Below are 22,116 nucleotides of genomic sequence, written 5' to 3'. Positions count from 1 at the left end.
AGCATGCTGAGTAGTGAGTTGTCTAGTATATTCATGTAGAAGCTCTAGAGCTGCTGAACAAGGAAATACGGAAAACAAGGCTGAGTCTTATATCTTGCTTTCTAGACATCTTTCTTGGGCCTGCAGAAAGTCATTTCCATCTACACTGGATTTATGGTGTTGAGCCTGTTTGTTGACCCCCCATAATTTTAGAAGTAGTATTGCTGAATATGCTACTAAAAAGGCTACACTGATTTTGAGCAATTCAGCTGAACCTTAAACTGATTTAGTTTATAATAAAGCCATACTCAATAAAATAAAACATAGTTATGTACTAGATCAGGGCTGGCACTTATTTCAGGCGGAGGGCCACATAACAAGTTTTGGCTTGCTGTCAGTGGCCACATAGGTGGTGCCGCCCCTTGACAGTTGCCTCATCCCCTGGTCACCACATTGGGACCAGAAGTCCTCCCCCTAACCCCTGACCTTTGCCATCAGAAGTCACTCCCCTTGCTGCTTCCCCCCTCCCACCCACCAATACTACTTTTGGGAGTTGGGGTTGCTATCTTAGAAACAGAAAAAAACAAATCACACACTAGAAGTCAAACATGTACTATATTTTAATTTTATTACAAAAATATTTGTTATGACGTGATTGTGTAGTGTATATAGAAGGGATTACAAAATAACTAAAAAATAAAGTGTCATTTTTATATTGTGTGGGGGGGGTTGTGAGAAGGTGTGGCTGTGTAGGGGGAATAGGGTGTGCTGGGGTGTATGTATATGTCAATGGGGGTTGTGGGGACAGGGTATGTGGCGTGTGAGTTTGGGGGGGTGTAGGGACCCCCCCTCCACACACTCCCCTCATGGCATGCAGCCCTGCACTGCCTGGCAGCAGCAGCAGGCGGGGAGGTCAGGGTGCTTGTGCCTGGTGCAGGTGAGGCTCCAGTCAGCGCTGCGAGTAGGGAGGGAGTGGGGCCTGCCCTATCGCTGGGGCTCCACACCGTGCACCTGCAGCTCCAGCACTCGCAGCGGGGGGGAGCCCCGCACTGGAGCGTGCTGCCTCTTCCACTCCATGCTGCACAGGTCCCCGCTGTGCAGGTCCCTGTACTCTGCTGGGAGTGGAGGGAGCCCCAGCCCCTCCCTCCCCACCTGATCCAGTGTGGGACTTCCCCACTGTGAGTGCAGAACTGCAGGCATGCAGCACCTGAAATAGAAGCGGCTGGGCAGGCTGCACAAGGTGGCACTCCTTGCTCCCAGGGCAGTGCTGGCCATCTCTATCGCAGGGGCTCCATGCCATGCACCTCCAGCTCCAGACTTGCCGCAGGGAAGCCCCATGCTGGACTCTGCAGGAAAGCAGAGGGTAGAGCTCCGTACATTCCTGGCAGAGTGGGGACCTGCACAGCATGGAGTGGGGAAGACAGCAGGCTCCAGCATGGGGCTTCCCCCACTGCAAGTGCTGGAGCTGCAGGCATGTTGCATGGAGCTGCAGCGATAGGGCAGGCTCCGCTCCCTCCTCCTGTGCAGCACTGTCTGGAGCTGCGCCTGTGCTGGGTGTGAGTGCCCTGACCTCCCTGCCTGCTGCTTTTACCAGGCAGTGGGGGCTGTACACCATGGGGGAATGTGTGTGTGGGGGGGGGTCCCTACACCCTCCACCCTCATACCCACACTGCTCAGCTGAGCTCTGCACTCTGACTGCCCCTCTGCATGCAGGTTCTGTGCTGCACTCCTGCTTCCACCCAGCTGGAACTCTACCCCCCTGCTGCTCCGAGCGAGCAGGTTCTGGCTGCAGCAGGAGCCCTGCCCAGAAGCTGCTGGCTGGCCAGAGCCCTTCTGCCCAAGAGGGTGGGAGCGAAGCCCCATAGGGTATGTTGGTGGCTTGTACATGTGTGTGCCTCACTCTAACCCTCCTGGGTGCAATGCGTTGGGGGTGCTGTGGGCTGGATGAAAGTTCCTGGTGAGCTGGATTCGGCCGATGAGCTGTATTTTGCCCACCCCATACTAGATCATGCCTGTCCCTCAAATGTAAATTTATTATAATAGATATCATACAAGAACGTTGGTAGATAAGTAGATATTCCTAGAACTTAATTCAGTCCCATCTTGTAGTTCTACCATGTTATGCTAATTGACGTAATGATCTCAAAACAGTTTTCATAATAAAACTTCCACCTGCATAGCACAATATGCCAAATAGTATGATTTAGATTTCAGTTTGCAGATTAACAGCTTTGTCATTCTTAAAGAGAATGCCCTCTTAGGTTGGCTGATATAATACATGGGAATTTGTATTATCGACTTTCAAGCAGAACTAGAATTTCAGTTACTAAAGCTAGAAGATTCATAACTTGTAGAAAGTAATAGTATGATCAATCTCTTTGCTTACATGTGTGTGACCCACAGGCACTAACACTGACTTTGTCAAACCACTTGGCCCAGGTACTGGTAGAGTGTGGTACTGTACTTATACTTCTATTTGGAAGAACATTATTATTATAGTTAGTGAATGGTAGGCGGGCAATTGGGGCAATGAATTCTGCATGTTACCTAAGTTGGGGGGGAGGGGAGGGTGTTGCCAGGATGAAGCCAGGGACCCTTCACCTTTTCGTTCCCCATTCCCTTCCCTACCCTGTACCCCTCCACGTGCCTTGCTTCTTCCATGCAAAGCACTCTGCTCCAGCAGTAGAGCAGTGGGGAGGGCAGAGCAGTGGTGATGAGATTGGTGGTGTCTAGGTGGTGACAGTGCATAGTGAAGGGGCAATGGCCAGCAGAAGCAGTGTGCTGGAGGAGAGAGGTGCCATCAAGGGTTAATGCTCATCTCCTTTTTTACTATCAAATTGGTGTTTATTTGCTGCTCTACGCGCATTTTGGCAGCTAAAAAAGTAGATGATATTTTCCCTGCAGCAGCAAATCTCAAGCCACTGCCCCTGCACCATGCGACATCACCACCCAGAGTGCAGAACTGACTAGCGATGCCTCTGGTCTTGCTGTCTGCGTTATTCAACTGTAAGAGTAGATTTATGTTCTTTCCGCATCCACTCCTGATAGGTCATCCTCTTGATTGTGGAATACATTCTTTATACCTTAACTGATGATTAAAGAGGCTACTGTGCTACAATCTCCAGGAGGCAAAGACCAGGATTTGGTTTATTGGAAGACTACAGAACCCTGATACAAGTTTCTTTTGTCAGCCTCCAAGTGTGTAGAGAAAACGACGAGTGGAAAATATCATCAACATTTCATATACCCGAGGAAAAAAAATATTTCTGATTCCAGAACATCACAAAACCTACTTCATTATTGCTTTTTTACATATGCCTCTACAACAAGCCACTACAGATTATATGCATATATTCAGTGGATTCTGTATGTGTGATACAAATACACAGTATAGACTTGATTTTCAAAAGCGTCTTGTGACTTAGAACAAGATGGAATTCTCTGGTTTAAAAAGGCTGGTACCAACCCCTGTATTTATATTGACTCATATTTTCTATTATCAAAGATTCTTGTGAGCTTTATGAACATTTTTAATATTTCTCATGATAATAACTTTTCTCATAAAGTTTCTCTAATATATTTATTAGCTGCAGCCCTTTGAAAATCTGTAGTAACAAAGCCCTAGTCCTAGAGACTTGTGTTTACTCACCCCAATAAATGTTAAAATTCAGCTTAACTATAAATGGTTTAAAAATCAAACTTTCCTCTTACTCTCACCAGTGATGTTACTAGAATTTTGAAAACTTGCCAAAACAAAAACTGCACAAAAACACTTTAAGGCCATACTGTCCTTGCAGTAGGATGTGTAGGACTTGTAATACATAGAAGATAATGGAGTTACTGGAGCGGAGGGAGTGGATAATCCATGCTAAATCCTCCCTTCCTATTGTTACATTTCCTACCATTAAATGAAGCATGATCTCTCTAGTCAGGAGACTGCATATGAGGCAGTAAAGGGAAGGCCAGGATTATCACATACACAACCAAACTATAAATTTATGGCTTGATTATCAATCTATGAATCTTCTTATCCTGCAATAAACTGAAAGTTACTGCATTGAAAACCGGAGTTATAAGTGAGACAAGAATTGGGTTCTCATTTTTATACCTGTGGGGGTCTAACCTTTTTGGCAGGCATGCCATGAATTAGCCCCATACCCTCGCTGAGTGCCACTCGTATCCCTTTCTCCAGTTTCATCTGCTGCTCTGCTTTCAGCTTCCTGCCCGGTACTCTTTTCTCAATATTATGCTCTGGTTTCTGTCTCCTGCCTTATCTGCTACTGTGCTGTATGTTCCCTCCCTGGGCCATGTGTCCTACACAGAGGTTTCCTGTGATAATTCTGGTATGCATACCACAGCTTGGCCACTCCTGTTTTAGAATGACTCAATCTGGCTCTGTTATTGTGTGTCTAGATCAGTGGTTCTCAACCTTTTCAGACTTGAGGCACCCCTCGTTAGACTCAAGGCACCCCTTGCAAAATGACAATTTTTAGTTTTTCACTTGTCTTTTCGACTATTGGGCTAGGGACAGACATTACACATAAACCGGTTGAAGTGATCAGAAACTTTTAAATCTGTAACAGAACAGAAGTTTAGTGCACATAAACCAGTTTCAAAATGGCTGAAACTGGTTTGAGATAAACCTGGTTGAATGTAGTATCAGGCTTAACTAATTGAGCTCAAACTGGTTTATGCAATGTCTGTCCCAGACCCCTTCCTGGTTTAAGTTAAATAAGAGTCCTCCAGCATCCCAGCATGCTCTTTGGGCTAGGCTGTCTGGTCCAGCTGAGCAGGGCTGGCCCCGCCCCTCTGCTTCCAAGAAAGAGCAAAAGCAGGGGTCTGGCCAGATGCTGGCCCCAGAAAGGGAGCAAGGAAGAAGTTTATCCTCTCCCACCCTGCTGCAGCAGCATGGGGGCAGGGCTCTTGATGGGGCATCAGCCCTTGTCATAGTGTCAGAGAGCACGAGCCTCTTCCTAGTGGGGAGGCTGTGCTGTGGGATGGGCAGAGCTGCAGCGAATGGCACATATCAGCACTGGGGCTCTCAGGGGGCCAGAGCCCCACTGAGCGTTGCTGCTGCCACTCTGGTCCACAGCAGCTTTCCCTGCCAGGAAGGGGCCCGTGCTCCTTGACACCATAACAGGGGCTGCTGCCCCCATCACAGTTGCTCCCCCTCTTGCTGCTGCAACAGCTAGGCAGGGGCAGGGCCAGACGCTGGGTAGCTGGGCACCTTATGCAGGGGGCAGGATTGGGGGGTTATTGGAATTGGATTCCTTACTAGAGCATAGAGAGTTCAACAACAAATAATGGGGCTAGATTCAAGAAAAGTCAATGCATTAAATAAAATAATCACTGAATAAAACTCTTTGGCTTTTGTTTTCAGGAGGTCACACAGGAATATATTGCCTTTTCCCAGCCTTAAGCTATGTGTATGCTGTCTCCAAAATAGATCCTGTAAGCCTTTAAAAAATAATTTTAATTTTCTCCAATTTAAAATATAAACTGTTTTTCAGGCTGGGAAGCATTTCAGTAGCTAATGGAGTAGGTGGACAACTGAGGAATATTTTTTTAATTGTTTAGGTAACCTTGCAGTGTTTCTTCTTTACCGTGAACAGGCCTGCTTGATAAATACTTGTTACATTCAGCTATTGATGTGATTTAGATAGGCACAATCATACAACTGATACTGCTAAAAGAAATTTAAATTATTCTGACCACATTTACATGTGTGATGGACAGCGCAATTGTTACTTCGCAGTTATTTAGTACTTGCATAAAAAACGATGTTACTGCACAGTACTGTCACCGCGTGGTTTTTGCCCAACACTACTAAGCAGTAGCAATGAGCTACTGCACAGTAGCTCATTACTATTGTGCAGTGGTGTCACCACATGGTTAATGCCTGGCAACACTACTGTGCTGTAACAATAAACTATGGCACAGTAGCAATAAGCAATGAGCTAGTAGCTCATGTAGATGCACCCTCTGTGAATATACTTATAAAAAAAAAATTGTGATATGGAGGTTGTACAGAAAAAATGATCTTGTTGCTAGTGTTGGTATATATGAGATATAATGGTCATATACAAGCATTATATTTTAATGGGAGAATCACTGTTCCCTTGGTAGCAACCACAAGTGTACAGATGTTCACAGTATTAATCCTGGATAAAAAATTCATAGATTCATTGATTCATAGATGTTAGGGTCGGAAGGGACCTCAATAAATCATCGAGTCCGACCCCCTGCATAAGCAGGAAAGAGTGCTGGGTCTAGATGACCCCAGCTAGATACTCATCTAACCTCCTCTTGAAGACCCCCAGGGTAGGAGAGAGCACCACCTCCCTTGGGAGCCCGTTCCAGACCTTGGCCACTCGAACTGTGAAGAAGTTCCTCCTAATGTCCAATCTAAATCTGCTCTCTGCTAGCTTGTGGCCATTGTTTCTTGTAACCCCTGGGAGCACCTTGGTGAATAAATACTCACCAACTCCCTTCTGTGCCCCCGTGATGAACTTATAGGCAGCCACAAGGTCGCCTCTCACCCTTCTCTTGCGGAGGCTGAAAAGGTCCAGTTTCTCTAGTCTCTCCTCGTAGGGCTTGGTCTGCAGGCCCTTGACCATACAAGTTGCCTTTCTCTGGACCCTCTCCAGGTTATCCGCATCCTTCTTAAAGTGTGGCACCCAGAATTGCAAGCAGTACTCCAACTGCGATCTGACCAGTGCCCGATAGAGGGGAAGTATCACCTCCTTGGACCTATTCGTCATGCATCTGCTGATGCACGATAAAGTGCCATTGGCTTTTCTGATGGCTTCGTCACACTGCCGGCTCATGTTCCTCTTGGAGTCCACTAGGACTCCAAGATCCCTTTCCACCTCTGTGCCACCCAGCAGGTCATTCCCTAGGCTGTAGGTGTGCTGGACATTTTTCCTCCCTAGGTGCAGCACTTTGCATTTCTCCTTGTTGAACTGCATCCTGTTGTTTTCCGCCCACTTGTCCAGCCTATCCAGGTCTGCCTGCAGCTGTTCCCTGCCCTCCGGCGTGTCCACTTCTCCCCATAGCTTTGTGTCATCTGCAAACTTGGACAGAGTACATTTCACTCCCTCGTCCAAGTCACTGATGAAGACATTAAAGAGTATCGGTCCAAGGACCAAGCCCTGCGGGACCCCACTGCCCACACCCTTCCAGGTCGAGACTGACCCATCCACCACGACTCTCTGGGTGCGACCCTCTAGCCAATTCGCCACCCACCGGACTGTGTAGTCATCCACATCACAGCCTCTTAACTTGTTCACCAGTATGGGGTGAGATACCGTATCGAAGGCCTTCCTGAAGTCTAAGTATACGACATCCACCCCTCCTCCTGTGTCCAGGCATTTCGTAACCTGGTCATAGAAGTTGCAGTTCTGGGATCAAAATAACTGCTCCTGGGAGAATTTCTTTCAGGAGAACAGAAGCATGTGCACTTGCCTGCAACTTAACTTCTTCCAGGGTCCAAAAGCATTCAAGCTTCAGGGAAAGGTTCCAAAGCATTCTGGACTAACTACAGAAAGTCATAAAGCCCAAGGTTGAATTGATTTAATCTTCATAGGCTAGTCTAAGCTGTGTAGATTGAACAGATAAGCAAGCAAACAGGCATTCACTTTTGAATCCAGTAATGCAGCCACATGCCTGCAGTGGGCCAGGCCAGAAGCTGGGGGTGCTAGAACATGTCTCCCTGCTCAACTGGTGCACATAGCTTGGTCCAAGGCTAGCACATCTATCCTGTGAGGGCGGTGGGTTGTGTTGCTGGGGAGTTGCAAAGCATCCTGGGATGTTAGGGGGCTCTAAGTTAACTTGAATCTGGAGGGTATGTGGGACAGAAGTTCAATAAATCAGTTTAACCTAAATCAGTTAAGTCTCATACTATATCCATCCAGGTTTATCTTAAACTGGTTTTAGTCATTTTGAAAGTGGTTTATGTGCACTGAACTTCTGTTGTGTTACAGACTTGAACCGTTTTCCGATCACTTATACTGGTTTATGTGTAATTTCTATCCCTAGCCCTGGAGACTAGGGTCACCCTGGTATGGAGAAAGGGTGGTGGTTCAGCTGCTCCCACCCCTCCAGTAGACCTGGAGAAGATGGGAAAGGAGGGGAGGAGTAACTGGCAGCTGCTCCCTACCAACCTCTCTCACACCAGGGATTCTGGTTTGAGAAGCAGATGCAGAGGGTTTTTGGCACTGCCTATTCTGCTTGGCTCACACTCACTGAATGGAGGGAGGAGTGCCACAAGCCCCCTGCCTGCTTCTCTTATCAGAGTCTCGGTTGGGTGACAGCTTTACCCCACTGCTTCACTCCGCCTGGGAATAGGAGGACTTGAGGAGATGCTGATCCCTATGCTTTTTGCAGACCAGGATCACCCTGGTCTTTGGAAGACTCAAGAAACAGGGGAGAGAGGGCAGTTGCAGGCTGAATTTCTGTCCCAATCTCTCTCTTGGAATAATTTCTAGCAGTGGAAGTTTTCCAACACTAGAAATAAACATGTGAATGTGGCCAATGTCTTTAATCTTTTGTTCTTTTTATATGAAATAGTGTTTTTTGACTAACTTGATACCCGTTAGCCCTTTTATCTCTTCAGACAGTACTTTTGTCTAAAATGAGAACCTCATTTTAAAAGATTATTCTTAGAGGATATCTTTTAATAATAAGGCAAAGGTGCATGAATTTATTTATTAATGCACAAGTGGTACAATAAAGATAGGAAACAATATATGAAAAACTGTATATGTGATAGGGTGATAAAAATAGAAGGTACAGACAAAAAAAGTTCAAAAAGTGCCTCACTTAAGTCTCATCATTGGGCAATCAGAGCCCAGGAAATCCTCCTTATAAAGCAACAAGAGAGGAATAGCAATTCAGGAAATGTGATGTCTTCAACCTCCCCACAGCAAAGCAAAGGGTGCATTCATGTTCTGTTTACCACTGTGACCTCATCCATTATGGTGATCTCTATTATTCTCTTATTCCTTATTATCAGTTTGATTCAATTTACATTAATTGAATACAATTAAGTTTGTATGACGAAATTTTAACTGCACAGAATGGTGCATGGTATTTGAAGAATTCCAGCATAATGAAGATTATTTCAGTTATTCTTTTAATCTTTCTGGCTCCACCAAATTCATCTTTTGCTGCACACAGAGACACTTAATTTTGTAGGGTAGGCATGTGTTACCATGGCAAGTAGTAGTCTGCTCAACTACATTATACTACTCAGCACAGGTTTTTTCCTGAACTAAAAGTAAAGTAGCTGCTTATGTATAGTGCTGCAGATGGGCTAAATTACAGTGTTAATTAGTCTCTGCAAACAAAGCTACATTGTTTCCAGTTCAGAAGGTAGCTTCTGCAGAACAGCCTGGCATGTTTGAGGCCACTCTTGCTTGGCCTGGTAAGTGTGGGACGTAGTTTGCTTATGGTAATGCCAATATAGGAGGTGTCAGAGGTGATTTATAGAGGAATTCATTTTGTGTTGAATAATTTTGTTGAATAGTTTAATTCCTATGGAGAAGGGTGTCAAATAATGATCTTAATACCATGAGGACTTATTCAAAAAGAACTTGCCATAAACGTTATGGTAATTTTAAAAAATGGGTTTCTTCTTTTAGTTCTGGGTTGCTCAAGGGGGTATACATCCTATTTTATGAAAAAAAGACTTATGTTGTTTGATTGCTACAAAATATATTTCTCATGAAGAGTCCTGATGGTTTTGCCTATGTGTTCACATTTCAGATCAGCGTGCATTTATTTTAGTGAAATAAATCAGCATGCTGAGATGTATTCTTCTTCCTCCCCTGCCAATTTAATGCTACTACTGTATGAATTGTTTTGGGAGTACTACAAGACATGTATTTCATAGCTAAAGCTGCCTTCTAGTTTTTCTTTTTAAACTTATTTTTCCTCTCTATTTTGATTTTAGCTATTGACTGCATTACAGGCCTAATTCACTACTCTTTCTTATGCCTTATGTGGTCCTTTACACCCTGTAAAAAGTGGATGTAAAATACTACATCAAAAAAGAATGAAACGTCATTTATGTAAGTGAGAATGATCAAATAAAATCAGGCACTGGAGAATTGAGATCAAAGTATTTTGATTTCTTTTGAAAACTCCTTAATAGAAGAAGTGTCTTGAAGCTGTTCATCTAAGAAGCAAAACCATATTTATCATTAAACTAAGATGAAGTGCCTCTTTCACCCATGCCAGCCTGTTCCCTTGCACTGCTGCTTTGTTTTAACAACAGTTCTCTCCCTGCATTCCAAGGGCTAGGTATAGAATTAAAAAAACCTAAGGTGGAGTTGATCTAAGTTATATGGTTTTTGTAAGCAACATAGTTTAGATTGGGAGTGAAGAGAATACACAGTTATCATTTGGTGGAGTAGGCAAATCTGCCATTTTAAAACTAGTCTATGTGTACTGAACTTCTGCTCTAGGTATAGACCAGTTTTGTAGGCTGAACTTCTGTTATGAGTATAGACCAGTTTCCAATCACTTATAATGGTAAAAGTGTAATGTCTGTACGTGGCCCAAGGGTTTGGGGTTCCATCTATTAGAGGAAATTACTTGCTACTTTAACCAGAAATAACCCTGGAAGGAGAGATATACTTAGGCAATAGAAAAAGCTGGTTCTAGGTATCTAGTTGGATCATTCTTATAGATTCATAGATGTTTGGGTCGTAAGGGACCTCAATAGATCATCGAGTCCGACCCCCTGCATAAGCAGGAAAGAGTGCTGGGTCTAGATGACCCCAGCTAGATGCTTATCTAACCTCCTCTTGAAGACCCCCAGGCTAGGGGAGAGCACCACCTCCCTTGGGAGCCCGTTCCAGACCTTGGCCACTCGAACTGTGAAGTTCTTCCTAATGTCCAATCTAAATCTGCTCTCTGCTAGCTTGTAGCCATTGTTTCTTGTAACCCCCAGGGGCGCCTTGGTGAATAAAACCTCACCAATTCCCTTCTGTGCCCCCGTGATGAACTTATAGGCAGCCACAAGGTCGTCTCTCACCCTTCTCTTGCGGAGGCTGAAAAGGTCCAGTTTCTCTAGTCTCTCCTCGTAGGGCTTGGTCTGCAGGCCCTTAACCATACGCGTGGCCCTTCTCTGGACCCTCTCCAGGTTATCCGCATCCTTCTTGAAGTGTGGTGCCCAGAACTGCATGAGTACTCCAACTGCGATCTGACCAGCGCCTGATAGAGGGGAAGTATCACCTCCTTGGACCTATTCGTCATGCATCTGCTGATGCACGATAAAGTGCCATTGGTTTTTTTGATGGCTTTGTCACACTGCCGACTCATGTTCCTCTTGGAGTCCACTAGGACTCCAAGATCCCTTTCCACCTCTGTGCCACCCAGCAGGTCATTTCCTAGGCTGTAGGTGTGCTGGACATTTTTCCTCCCTAGGTGCAGCACTTTGCATTTCTCCTTGTTGAACTGCATTCTGTTGTTTTCTGCCCACTTGTCCAACCTGTCCAGGTCTGCCTGCAGCTGTTCCCTGCCCTCCGACGTGTCCACATCTCCCCATAGCTTTGTGTCATCTGCAAACTTGGACAGTACATTTCAGTCCCTCGTCCAAGTCACTGATGAAGACATTAAAGAGTATCGGTCCAAGGACCGAGCCCTGCAGGACCCCACTGCCCACACCCTTTCAGGTTGAAACCGACCCGTCTACCACGACTCTCTGGGTGCGACCCTCTAGCCAATTCGCCACCCACTGGACTGTGTAGTCATCCAAGTCACAGCCTCTTAACTTGTTCACCAGTATGGGGTGGGATACCATATCGAAGGCCTTCCTGAAGTCTAAGTATACGACATCCACCCCTCCTCCTGTGTCCAGGCGTTTCGTAACCTCGTCATAAAAAGAGACTAGATTGGTCAGGCACGATCTGCCTGCCACGAACCTGTGCTGGTTTCCCCTCAGCATAATTTGTCCTGCCGGGCTCTCACAAATGTGAGCCTTGATAATTTTTTCAAAGACTTTGCCAAGGATGGAGGTGAGACTGACTGGCCTATAGTTGCCCGGGTCCTCCTTCCTCCCCTTTTTGAAAATGAGGACCACGTTAGCCCTTTTCCAGTCCTCCATTCTGAGTCACTCCATTGACTCTATATGGTTTGTAGGTACCTAACTCTGTCAGTTTGGATTGTTTTCTTGAGCCCAGGTGCTTAATTTTTAGGTGTTGTAATTCCTAAGTGGAGGCACCAGCTTGACGTGCCCCACAAGTGGATAGTTTTCAGAGATTCTTGAATAAATGTAGAAAAAGTTGTAGCATTTCGCATTATAGTGTCATCTTCCTGCTAGTGGTCTGTCCAAGAGTCTCATGAGATGTTTTCTAAGAACAGCACCTGAAAATGCTTGATTCAGATTTATTGAAAGTTGTAGTATAAGGTTGCTCTTATCTTAGATTATTATTATGCTTATGGCTGTTGAAGTTTATTTGTATCATAAAGATATGCAATATCTGGTATAGTTTAGAGGCTGATGGAGTATGTCAGGAATTTGGGAGTAGTTATGGGGATTTGCATTCCTTCCCTGATGCAAAATTCTATTTAGTTTTATTCATATACTTAATGCCAGCTGTGGAAATCACACACAAGAAGGGTATTTTAACCTTTGAGGTTTAGGAGGTAAGTTAGATCATGAAGTGACAGCACCATGGATCCAAAATCTCTTCATGTTGCACCAGAGTCTGTAGAAGGTGAAAAATAAAACCTGTGATTGTTCTGTAGTCACTGTTATCAATTACAAAGCAGGATAGAGTGTCTCTTAATTAACTTAATAACCTGATAGGTGCATTTAGACATAACTAATTAGAACTTTGTTGTAATTGGGCCTTTGATTAATGGACTGTAAAGGCTGCTCCATTTTTATTAAATGCATTCTACCCAGGAGAGCACACAGTTCACTAGCAGACTCCTTCTATACCTGAAGAAGGGTGTTTGTCCCCAAATGCTAGCAAAGAACAGTTTTTTCCAACTATTTAGTTGGTCTAATAAAAGATATCACATCTACCCAAAGAACTTTGTCTGCCTCTGAATAGTCACAAGAAGATTAGAATTTAAGACTGTACTGAATAGTTAACAGAACACCCCATGGTGAACATACCCTCCCTCTTCTCCAACTTACTTCAGTCAGCTTCTGGCACTGGGAGCAGCTTGTGGGATGGGGAGGTTGGCAGGTTTGGGGGATGGTATTGGCTGGCCCATGGTGGGGAGGGTTGTCTATCTGGGGGAAGGATGAGTGTCCAGGGGGCTAAAAATAAGCCCTGGGGCTGGGGCCTGTGGCTGGGCTTTCTCAGCCTTGGGGCTGTGCTGGGAGCTATACAGAAGTTCAGTTGGACCTGATCTAAGTTAGACTACCTTGGAGGTACAGTTAACTTAGATTGGGCCAGCCATTTTTAGACCACTCTAAACTTCCCGAATTTCTGTACTGTTCACACTTAGATCCTTAGTTATGTCAATCTAAGTGTAAAGGTCTGCACCTGGGTGAACTAAGTTAGATTGGATAGCCATTTTTAATGCAATCTAACCTCCTAGTAACTTCCCTGAATGTCTGTACCTATCTTTTGAGGATGGATAAGCATTGGAATGGGCCATCTAGTGACTTCGTGGAATCTCCATCCTTGGAGATTTTTAAAAGCAGGTTAGACAGTAGTTAGCTGGTGTGGCTTAGGCTGGGATGGTGTCTCTGTAAGTAGTGGGCTACACTATGGCTAGGGACAGACATTACACATAAACCTGTTTAAGGGATCAGAAACTGGTTTAAACCTGTAATAGAGCAGATGTCCACTGCACATAAACTTGTTGGAAAATGGCAGAAACTGGTTTGAGACAAACCTGGTTGAATGTAGTATCAGCTTTAACTGATCTGAGTCAAACTGGTTTATGCAATGTCTGTCCCAGACCCCTTACTGGTTTAACTTCAGTCTGACTCCCCCAGCATCCTGGTATGCTCTCTGGGCTGGGCGGGACTCTTTGCTCGACAACAGGGCTGGCCCCTCCTCTCTGCTCCCTGGCTACAGCTCCAGCAGACTGCAGGCATCTCCCTGGCTTCCCTCTGCTCCCCTCCCTCCCCTCTAAGCAGGTATTCTGCCCTCTGCCTTACACAGACACACGGCATTAGCTAGCAGACCACAGGTCCGTGCTGTGGCAGATGGGACAAAGGCAGGTATATGGTAATGTCAACAGGTAGCTGGTAATGTCCCTCTGTTGTTTTCTTAACACAGGGGTGATAAACACTGTGTTATCAATTCCCTTCTGGGCTGGTCAGAAGGTGGGGAACCCTTCCCTAATCAGAGTGTCCTGCTGGGACCTGGCCATGCCCCATTCAGCTTAGCATTGTGGAAGGGAAGGGAGAGCTGCTCTAGTGCCCCCCAGCTTCTAGCCTGAGCCAGTGCAGTCACGTGCCTGCATTTTTTCAATCCAGAAGGGATGTCTGTACAATTACAAACTGGTTTAGCCAGGTTAGATTAACCTGCAAACATTGAATCAATTCAGCTGCAGGCTTTTTGAATATCTATCCCTAGGCTATATGACCTTATAAGGTCCTTTCTAGTCCTGCTTGCCTAGTATTAGGATCACTTAATACCAGCACAGCCCATTTTCCACCCACATAGATGAAAATATCCCATTTCTGTTGTATAAATGATTTTTTTTTTACAGGTTCTTACAGAATGAAAGTGGGGCCAACATATGTCTACACATCACGTAAGATATTTTTTCAGGGAATAAAGTGCTCTATTAGCCTCCTGCTAGCATTCTGAAAATTATTCCAAAAAAATATACAGAATATGACATACATGAGAATATTATGGAACAACATTTTTAACTCTCTGATGTTTTAGTGATATTCCTTTTACTCAACCTATTCTATATAGACATGTAGGCATTTTACAATTTTTATTTCTTGAGTATCGTTTTTCAGTACTACATTAGTTTTTATAGCAAATTGTTAACTTTTCTCATTCATTTCTTCAAAAATGAGCAATATTGGGGAACTTGTATCAACTTACACCTTCCTGTTTAGATTAACCTGACATGGAGAAAAGTCTTGCTTATTCTACACTACAGATTGTTTTGAGAAATGATACAAATCATAATCTTTTTCCTACATAATAGCATGATTTTTTGCTAAAGTGCCCCCCCTGTTGAATTCCTTTCTCTGCTTTGTCCATGATAAACATGAGATAAATCCTTTCCTGATACAGCTTCTGCACTTTAGCCTGTTAAAGAATACTGCAGTAGTTGATATGATGTTGCCAAGCAACAATAGATGGGTTACTCCAAGTAGTTGACAGCCTTCTGGATATAAAAATCCTACCATCATATTCCTTTTCTGTAGAATGGCCTTCTTCCATATGATGTGAAACATATGTGCTTGTTCACATGAGTGGGAGACTTTCTTGGTAGAATCTTTGTGGGTTAAATTCCTTTTGTTCCTTTTGTGACTGGTGCTCAATTAGGAGGTCCTCTTGTTGAGAAATGTATTTTGGCTTATCATAGATTTAAAAAAAAAACAAATTTAAACCCAGAAACCAGATATATTTTCCATCTTGGCTTCTTAAGATAAAGTTCTTACTCTCCATTTGGAGGTTTATATGTACCTTATTTTCTATTATACATAATCCTTTACACCACTCTGGAAATAGAAATGGAACCTCACAATCAGTAATTAGCTCTGTCTTTCTCCACGTGCTCCTTTACCAAACTATCTTCTCTGAAAGCAACTCAATATTACATCAGACATCAACTTCTATTAATATTGGAGGAAATATCTGATGAGCAGCCTGTAGAGGAGGACTGAAGTAGGGATGAATTTAAAGTTGTGGTGTGCAGTCTGTATTATATAGTGTTTGTGGCAAGGCATGTGCCTTGGGTGGATCAGGAGATGATATAAACTCTTTTCAAGTTTAACTTTTCACTTCTTTGGGTTTATGTCAGTTATATTAGACCTGTTCTAGCATAGCTACTTCACAATTTTTTTGGTATATTTATTGGTTTTGAGTTTGGTTTGCTTAGCCAGATGTACAGAAATAGACAGTAAAGCAAACTATGCAAAATATTTTGGTGATAAAGTAAAGTTTCTAATTTGTCTTGATTGACATACTGATCATGCAACATTCATTTTACATTCTTCCAACAAGGTTAAAATATACCGTACCATTTATTCACCTGAATCTTAAATAAACAATTCTGTGTGTGACTGGCAAGAAAACAGGTTGCTTTAAAGTGGGAAGTCAGGGTATCCAGCATCTTGCATATCTATACATTTTTGCCTTTATTCATAATCTATATTGCGACGTGTATGCTTTTTATAATGTTAGTCTGTTAAAGGATAGCTAATGGGGCATATACCATGCAGGTTGCCTTTACTTATTGATTCCATTGCATTTTCTAGGGAGACTCCATATGTTTGGGACTAAAGTACTTCAAAACTCTTAGCCATTTGGCTTCAGACAATTTGTAACCTCTCATAAAATATTGTACTATAACTACAACTGTTTGCAACTGCTGCATTCATTTTTCAAACTATGTACAGTGAAAGCAAGGACAACTCTGCTGTACAGTCATATTCATTGCCCATGAAAATCATTCATACAGCAATATCTATAAGACGATCTTCTGAGTTTCTGGGCCTAATTCTGGATTTCACTGACTTCAGTGAAATTTCTCTCTATTTGTCATGGTGGAAAGGGATCAGGATCAGGAAGTGTGCTCTCCTGAAATACTGCTTATTTGAATATATAGGCTTGTGTATATATAGGGGTCTGGAAGACATATTACAGAAGTGAAGTTCCACATGCATGCAGGTTTTCACAGATTGAATAATTTCAAATTACTAACAATTTAAACCCTCTTCACAAAAACTGAAGACATGTTTTGGCTCAGTTAATTACAGTTATTGATATTCTTTTGTTTGTCAGTATAGTGCTTGGTATAAGTTATTATACTAAATTGAATTGCATTTTTTAAAATCTGTTTAAGGAATTGATGACCAAGCTGATAACAGAAACACCTGACCAGCCAATCCCATTTCTCATTGACCATCTTCAGTCTAAACAAGGAAACCGCAGTCAGCTTCAGAGAACATTGTCAGGATCTGCTGCTCTCTGGGCAGAAAGTGAAACATCAGGTAAGCATGGGATAGTTGCGTGCTTTGAAATAAATGTTGGAATGGGCTAGTCTCCTGTAATTTGTTCAGACACAGGATGCAAAAACAAGGAAGAATTTTTAAGATGAAGAAAAACTAATATTTTCAATAAGTGATTCTTTATATTTATTTTATGTACCATTAAAGGGATTTTATGCGTTCTATGCATATGGCATAGAAGGTCAGATATTCTCCTTATCAAGTTATTCTTCTTATGGTCAAGGGAAAGAGTTTTAGTTTGCAAAATTTCACTTTTCTGTTTTCTTTGTTTCATCCAAGAATAACTTCTGAGTACACAGGAAACCGGATAGTGAGTAGGGCTGTGTGAAACAGCGCTGTTCCGCTTCGACTTCTGTTTTGATGGAACAGTGTTTTGTTTTGAGTTTAGTTTCATTTTGAAAGCGCTGTTCCATTTCGTTTTGTCCAAACAGTTTTGACACTGTTTTGATGTGTCACCCATAGGCTATAATGGATAAGCATGAAACTGGAGGAGGAGCAGCCTTCTGTGGTTGCAGGCAGAAGTGCGGGTGGGAGGCTGCCACTACCACCTAGGACTGGCACTGGGAGCTGAGCCCAGTGGAGGGAGTGTTCCACTTCCCCCCACCAGGCTCAGTTCCACAGGGTTAGGAGCTGCTGGGTGCTGAGCCTGGTGGAGGGAAGTGGTGTGCAGCCCCAGTGCTGTGTACTCCCTCCCCACACCAGGCAGCAAGCCACTGGGAGCTGAGCCCAGTGGAGGGAGGCGGCGTGCAGACCTGGTGCTGTGCGCCATCTCCCCCCACTGAGCAGCAAGCCTCTGGGCACTGAGCCTGATAGAGGGAGGTGGCATGCAGTGCTGGGGCTGTGCACCACCTCCCTCCACCAGGCTCAGCACCCAGTGGCTTGCTGCCCAGTGAGGGGAGGCAGCATGCATTGCCAGGGCTGTGCTCTGCCTCCTTCCACCAGGCTCAGCTCCCAGCGGCTTGCAGCTCCATGGAACTCTGTCCAGTGGTGGGAGGCAGAGTGCAGCACCAGCTCTGCCTGCCTCCTGTCACCGGGCTGAGCTCCATGGGGCTGGTGGAGCTGAATGGAGCACAGCCTGGTGGTGGTAGGTGGGGAGAGCCAGGTCTGCGCTACACCCCAGGCTGAGCCACATGGGGCTGCGAAGCCACTCGGAGTGCAGCCCTGGCTTTCCCCTGCCTCCCACCACCTGGCTGCTGCTTTGAAACTTGAAACGTTTTGAAACTTTCAGAATGTTTCAACTGGCCTCATTTCATTTTGAGGCTGTTTTGAAGCCCTTTGTTTTGTTTCAATTTTGCTGTTTTGAGCTCAAAACGAGTCAAAACAGCCTTGAAAGGAAACAGCTGGCAAAGCTTCGCACAGCCCTAATAGTGAATGATTGAGGATTTATATGTCTGAGAGTATGAACAGCCAAATATAACAAGTGTGAGAGGAAATCCAAGAATGAGGACTTCTGAGCTGGTTTGTGAGGCACTGCCTCCTGTCCTTAGATTTCTACTATATTTGTGGAAAAATAACTCTATGTACATTCTTATGGGACTGGGATTACATAAAACCCCTGGCTCCATCATTTAGTTCTCCTCCTAGTACAAAACCCACCAAGATCTCAAGCATTGGTTATGTGTTCAAGTCAAAAAGGGCCACAATGCAACATGAAATATATAAATTATAAGAACTATAGCATAAGTAGAAATAATAATATATAATAGTTTAGGTTAGGGCTAGGCTGTAATAATGCACATTTGTAATAATGCACATTTTAATTTGATTTCCATGAACATTTAATGGGAAGTAGCCATGTGGATCCTTGTGTAATGAATTTGTTTTGAGATTTTCAGAATAAAGGGGAAAAAAAGTTAAATAGCCTGTTCTCTAACTATAAAATAGAAATTCTACCCTTCAAGGAAGGTAGTGTTTGCTGTGATTTTGTAGCAAAAGTTGACTGACGCTCATTACTAGACTATACCAAATCTCTTTCGGCAGCTGGCAATTAAAATGTCAATTGCTTGGTGAACACACATTTAATTAATATCAACATTTAAGTGTAAGCACCATAGTTCTAGAACTACTAAAGCTTCTCTGTCAGGAACAGAGTATTGACCTTAACTTCTTTTACAGCACTAACGATTGGCTGCTATATTTTTAATCAAGGGCATGTTCATAAATTTCTCAAGGAAAATGTGAAGAGAAACAAGCAGTAATTTCTATAGTCTTGCACTGATATTGTTTAGCAAGGAAAGAGAGGAAAAAACTTGACCTTACCTGTGTTCTTCCATTGGTACTTTGGTTTGTCTGGATAATCTAGGTATATTGTTGCCTAAGTTTATTGTTATCTTGAAAAATAACTAGGCAAATGTAATCCTCTGATTGTATTGCTTTCAAACAGAAAACAAAGGAACACGAAGAGATTTCAGAAGTTATGATAAACCTTGGCAGGTTAATGCAAAGAAGCCTAAAAAGTCCAAGAGTGACCTTGCTGTTTCCAACATTTCTCCACCGTCACCAGAATCCAAGTCATGTAAGGAAGATTTAATGTATTTTTAATCAGAGCACCATCAAAATAAACAAAATATGATACTGTTCTGAAGCAAAATGCAAAGTAGGGTCATCCCTTTAAATTGAAATAACCATATATACATCTTGTTTTGTTTTAAACACAATATGGAGTGTTAGCAATAACTTGCTATTAAATATGAAAATATGATTAATTTAACAAAATCGAAGTTTGGGTATCGTTACCTTTCTCAGGTTTAAATGTCAATTTTGATTAATATTATGGTTTTCTACATGTGTGCACCAAACCTACTTCCTATACCTTTAACCCTAATAGTAACAGATTCTTCAGTGGGATCAATCAATATAAAAAGTTACTGGGAACTCACTGGTTTTATTTACAGAAGCAGTGTTAGGAGAATACGAATGTTGTTTTGATTGCTGGCGGGGTGTATGCACTAAATCTTATTTCAATTTGCTTGCCTAAATGGCAGTTACTCAGCTGTGTAACTGCTATTTTTGACACTTTCACACAGTTTTAGATTCTGTTTCATCCTACATACCTACCTACTGGGGCAAGGGAGGAAATCCTCCCATGTTTTACCTCCATAGACTAGTCCAGGAAGCTGGAAACCCAAATTCTATGCCCCCTTCACCCAGAGTGGAGCTTTGAACCTTCATTTCTTCCTTTCCGGGACTGTAGTTGAACCATCATCCCACAGGTTAGGCATTATCAGCCATTTCTCCAGCCCTTCTCTTGAGGAGGAAGGGATAAGCTAGAGGTTATGTGGCTCAGCGAAATAGATGCTATTGTGGATTCCCCTGTGTTCTAGCCTGGACCCTTGTTCCAAATGGGACAGAAATTTCTCTACTGGTCTCCCTTCATTTTTTTTAACAAATATTAAACCCAACTACAGTGGACGAGTTTTAAAGTCATTAGCCCCTGCCCAACTGCTAGTCCTTTATTTTTTGCCAAGCTGCACTTTTAGAGCTTACCTTACACATATACTTGGGTAAGTGTATAGTGCCATCTATCTGCCTGGGGAAAATGCAGCCCTACTGACCATGCTCAGTGGGTGTGGGGATGTTTGCTTGCTCATGCTGCACTCAATATACAATTTGAAACTGACTGTAACTGCCAAAAGCAACCCTTACGCAGTTGGGAAATTGCTATTAGGCATGAAAAGTGCAATAGGATTTAGCCAAACTATCTGTTAAAAAGAAGGTAGAAGCTAAATTGAATGACTGAAGAGAATATAGATAGTGATTTGTCAAGTGAGGTAGTAAATACAGTGGTAAAAAATAACAATTAGGCAGAGTAGCATTTGTGCCTACATGTAAAGCATCAAATATTACCACTTTTAATTAGTGTAGGTTTTATTGCATTTTAATGCAAGTAAGCTGATGCTTCATAAATCATTTTGAAGAATTTAAGATTAAAAAATATAATTAATATTGCATTTGGAGGATTTGTGTGTTCCTTGCTCTGGGGTCTGAGCAAAAAAGTTATTGAAAAGTGAAAGGTATAGCCCCCGTGTTGGGGACTTTGCTCTGTCCACTCTGAGATAGCTGACAATCAGGGATCCTGGCTTTCTGTGGTTAAAAAAAAAAAAAAAAAATCCCCAATTTTTGGATTAGAAAGAGTAATCCCAAATCCACATTTTTTCCATGATTAAAATGAAACACCACTAATATATATAGAGAGCTATGTAGTGGTGTTTCATTTTAATCATGAAAAATGTGGATCTGGGGCTGCTTTTCTAAATCCAAAAATTGGGGATTTTTTTATCAGAGAAAACCAGGATCCCTGCTGATAATGCTATATTTCTTGCATAGACAAAATGCAGCTGCTGGAAATTGGGGTGCATATCATAATTAAGTAAATATGGTAACAGCAGTTTCTGTTCTTAAATCTCTGCTAGAGGAAAGGGAAAGGCTGCATATGCTGCATGCAGAGGTCTCTAGCTGTTGGCTGTGGACATTTTCTCTTCTCCCTTCTATCTCTGTCTCCCACCTGCCTCTTTGAAAGGATCTCAAGGAAAGATCTTTCTTCTTCATTCTGCCTTTAAAAAACAAGGTGCATATTTTATTTTATGCATGTTCTGTGAGAAAAAAAATATAGTATTTAACTTTCTTCTGCTTCAGGGAAAGAGTTTGCACACAGGCAGCTACCTCAGAGAAGTTGACAAATAGCAATTCACCAAGCCACTTTTATTATGTAGTAAACAATTTGTCTGCCCATACCCTAGGTCACAATTATGGAAATCTGGTGTAAATACATACATAAAACTATTTCTTTGAGCCCTACTCTTATGTTGGGGGAAGAGAACATGCAGAGAGCTGGTATACAAAGGCAAAAAAAGAGCAAAAGTGTACTTTAATATAGAATGCTTTATGCTCCCACTCACACTGTAGGTGTCAGAAGAAATCATGGGTCATGTTCTGATGTTTGGCTCTAAGAATGTCAGGAATGA

At 43.0% G+C, this 22,116-nt stretch overlaps 1 protein-coding gene across 9 annotated transcripts in view; it reads left to right on the top strand.

Annotated features, from left to right (window-relative positions):
- C3H8orf34 (chromosome 3 C8orf34 homolog) overlaps positions 1 to 22,116 on the top strand; it is a 545,250-nt gene that overhangs the window by 32,032 nt on the left and 491,102 nt on the right. For 8 of the 9 annotated variants that reach the window (XM_059723997.1, XM_059724000.1, XM_006260932.3 and 5 more), the window contains exons 2-3: positions 16,987 to 17,134; positions 19,536 to 19,667. In XM_059723997.1, coding sequence (XP_059579980.1) covers positions 16,987 to 17,134; positions 19,536 to 19,667 — 280 coding nt within the window. The remainder of the gene's footprint in view (positions 1 to 16,986; positions 17,135 to 19,535; positions 19,668 to 22,116) is intronic. The other variant, XM_059723999.1, reaches the window with a different exon arrangement.

Source organism: Alligator mississippiensis, chromosome 3, assembly GCF_030867095.1.
Source record: "Alligator mississippiensis isolate rAllMis1 chromosome 3, rAllMis1, whole genome shotgun sequence".
Classification (NCBI taxonomy): Eukaryota; Metazoa; Chordata; order Crocodylia; family Alligatoridae; genus Alligator; species Alligator mississippiensis.
This window is presented reverse-complemented; position numbering and strand designations above follow the sequence as displayed.